The 2,551-nt window shown below is 46.8% G+C and overlaps 1 protein-coding gene across 5 annotated transcripts in view; it reads left to right on the top strand.

The window, feature by feature from the left end:
* LOC108238160 (clathrin heavy chain 1) overlaps nucleotides 1-2,545 on the top strand; it is a 21,779-nt gene extending 19,234 nt beyond the window's left edge. For 4 of the 5 annotated variants that reach the window (XM_017420044.3, XM_017420045.3, XM_017420046.3 and 1 more), the window contains 2 exons: nucleotides 2,238-2,313; nucleotides 2,403-2,545. In XM_017420044.3, the coding sequence (XP_017275533.1) occupies nucleotides 2,238-2,313; nucleotides 2,403-2,533 (207 nt within the window). In that variant the 3' untranslated portion in view covers nucleotides 2,534-2,545. Of the gene's footprint in view, nucleotides 1-2,081; nucleotides 2,120-2,237; nucleotides 2,314-2,402 lie in introns of all 5 variants that reach the window. The other variant, XM_017420048.3, reaches the window with a different exon arrangement.
* The last annotated feature ends 6 nt before the right edge of the window (nucleotides 2,546-2,551 follow it).

Raw genomic sequence — 2,551 nt, 5'->3', positions numbered from 1 at the left:
CCCCCCGAGTGGCGCTCCTCACACCCATCTTTTAAGGCCCTGCTTGGTTTGCTGGTCAGTGATGGCCTCCCGGCATTCTTAACTCAGAACATGAAATTTAAAAAGTAAGAGCAGATGATGGGGATCTCTTAGACGATTAGACTGGGTGAAAACCCCCTAAAGACGTGGGGCCGAACAATAAGAGCTGCGGTCACCTGCAGCCTCTCCTGATACCGCTTCATGCTGTGCAGACAGGAACGCGTGACGAGACGGCATCCCGTCAGCTTTCCTCCTCTGAGTGTGAAGAGTGCCACTCCGAGCAGCACCCTCCATATGTTGTCGTCGGGTCCTCTTCTCACAGACTCACAGATGGATTGTCGCGTCGACGCCACTCAGCTGCAGTCTGCTGCTAGCAGTCAGCCTAAACTGGTTCAGCGTAATCTCAGAAAGCTCGTTCCCACACCTGAGACGTTACCTCGTGTTTTTAATGACACATTTAGATCTAGGATGGGTTGGTGTTATATCTGTCCGGTGCCGTAGCTTAGACTGCAGCTAAGTGTTGAGACTTAATCGTAATAGAGCACCCACTGAGGCGTTTATCACAATGAACTGTTTACTATTTCAGAGATCTACTGCATTTCTCTGTGTCGGAGAAGTCGATATGCAACTAAAACCCATCAGTAGAGTACATGAAGTAAAAACTACAGGCATTTTGAGAGAGGTGTGCTTGTACACAGCATGTCTGAGTAAAGTACGTCTCTCCAATTGATAGCTTGAGGTTATGAAGGTAAATGTAGACAGTTTGAACGTTTTGTCTGATTTAAAAAAAAAAAAAAAAAAACCCAGACGCACACATGAGTAGGACGATGAGCATGCATCCCCTGCCGCCCACCCTCAGAATCAGCAGCACTTAGACCAGGCTACGAGTTGTTGTTGGCTGTGCTTGCTGCTTGGAAACTTTGAATTGGCTGAATGGACTCATCCCTCCTTCACACTCCTCCCACTGTAGCTCTCTCTGTCTTCTTTCTTTCTTTCTCGTGCACTCTGAGGAGAACGTGACTAAAACTGCAGCTTCAGCATGTCTCCGAACCCTTCTCAAACCAAACGACAGCCTGTCTTCTCTCGACTCGGCCTGCTTAACCAGATCAGCCGTAGTACTCCATCCAACCGTATGTAGAGAACTGAACTCGCCGAGGAGAGGTTCGCCAGCACCGCACCGCTGTGGCTAAGGCTCATGGGAGTTGGCTCTGAAACCTCTTCTCGCTATTCCCTGAATTATTCCAGCTCTATCTTTTGGCCTTTCCCTGCAGTCGTCTGCCTCTGAGCTGTTTAAGCAAATTCTTCATTTAAAAAAAAAAGCAAGTTGATCTCGGCTTCTTTTTACCTGCTTTGTTGCTTTCACCTCTCCAGTCACTTTGTTTCGGCTGTGTGCGATGGCTGGAGACCTACCCCTCAGTGTTAGCCCACATACAAACACAAATCAAACACCACGTCTTTGCTTTTTACTTTCAGCTACAGTTACAATAAGTAGTCTGATACTTTTACCGTTGCTAAATGACTTATTTAAGTTTACTGTGGGTAATCTTTAAAGGGTTAAAACTTCTTATATCATTTTGTTGCATCGCTTTGAGCAGTTAAACAATTTTCCCTAAAGCCTGAAAAATTACTGCAAATAGTTTTGAGTCAACATAAGTACATTTGTATGCAGAATCTTTGAATAAAAGACCAAAAGAGGGGGTGGAACTCTAACTTGAAGTCTGTCTGTGAAGGAGTTGGTTCTCTACATACTCATACATGTTAGAGTAGATGTGTTGGGTGGCTGGATGGTGGGACCATTATTGCCCAGCAGCTAACTGTCTTTGTCTTCCCTCCTAATTCCTAATTTATTTATTTTTTGTTCCACAAACAAGTGGATGTCTATCTGATAAACTGCTGTAGCCAAGCTCAGTAGAGTAGCGTGTAGTTGTCTATTTGTAGCAAGTCCTCTTGCCTCACAAAGGGCCTCCAACACTTTAGCCAAGCCTGCCTCCTGTAGCCTGTCATTTTTTTTATTTTACTTTTTTAAATTTTAAATCTGGACTGTATTCATCTCCGCCTGTCAGGAATGGTCCCATCCGTCAGCCAGTGAAATAACCCCGAGGTACAGTTCTTGCAAACCCGGCATCTCTGCCCTTGCTCTTCAGGAGCCCGTCGACAGCAGGTTGAAATTTGACACAGTCACTCTTGTCTTGTTTTTTTTTTTTTTCCTTTTCCTGCAGGTTGACAAACTCGAAGCCTCTGAGTCTCTGAGGAAACAGGAGGAGCAGGCTACGGAGTCTCAACCCATTGTTTACGGTAAAACAATGCGGCCGCGCTGCAGTAATCCCTGTTCCGTTTTTGCCTCGAATACATCCGTCACAGTCGGGCTTGTTTGTTCGTTTCAGGCACGCCCCAGCTCATGCTCACAGCGGGGCCCAACATGGCCGTGCCCCCTCAGCAGGCCTACAGCTACGGCTACACGGCAGCGCCAGCCTACAACCAGCCACCACAGCCCAACTTTGGTTACGGCATGTGAACACCCACCTTCCCCCCC

This window comes from Kryptolebias marmoratus, linkage group LG2, assembly GCF_001649575.2.
Source record: "Kryptolebias marmoratus isolate JLee-2015 linkage group LG2, ASM164957v2, whole genome shotgun sequence".
Classification (NCBI taxonomy): Eukaryota; Metazoa; Chordata; class Actinopteri; order Cyprinodontiformes; family Rivulidae; genus Kryptolebias; species Kryptolebias marmoratus.
Note: the sequence above shows the minus strand (reverse complement) of the source record. Positions and strands in the feature narration are given on the sequence as shown.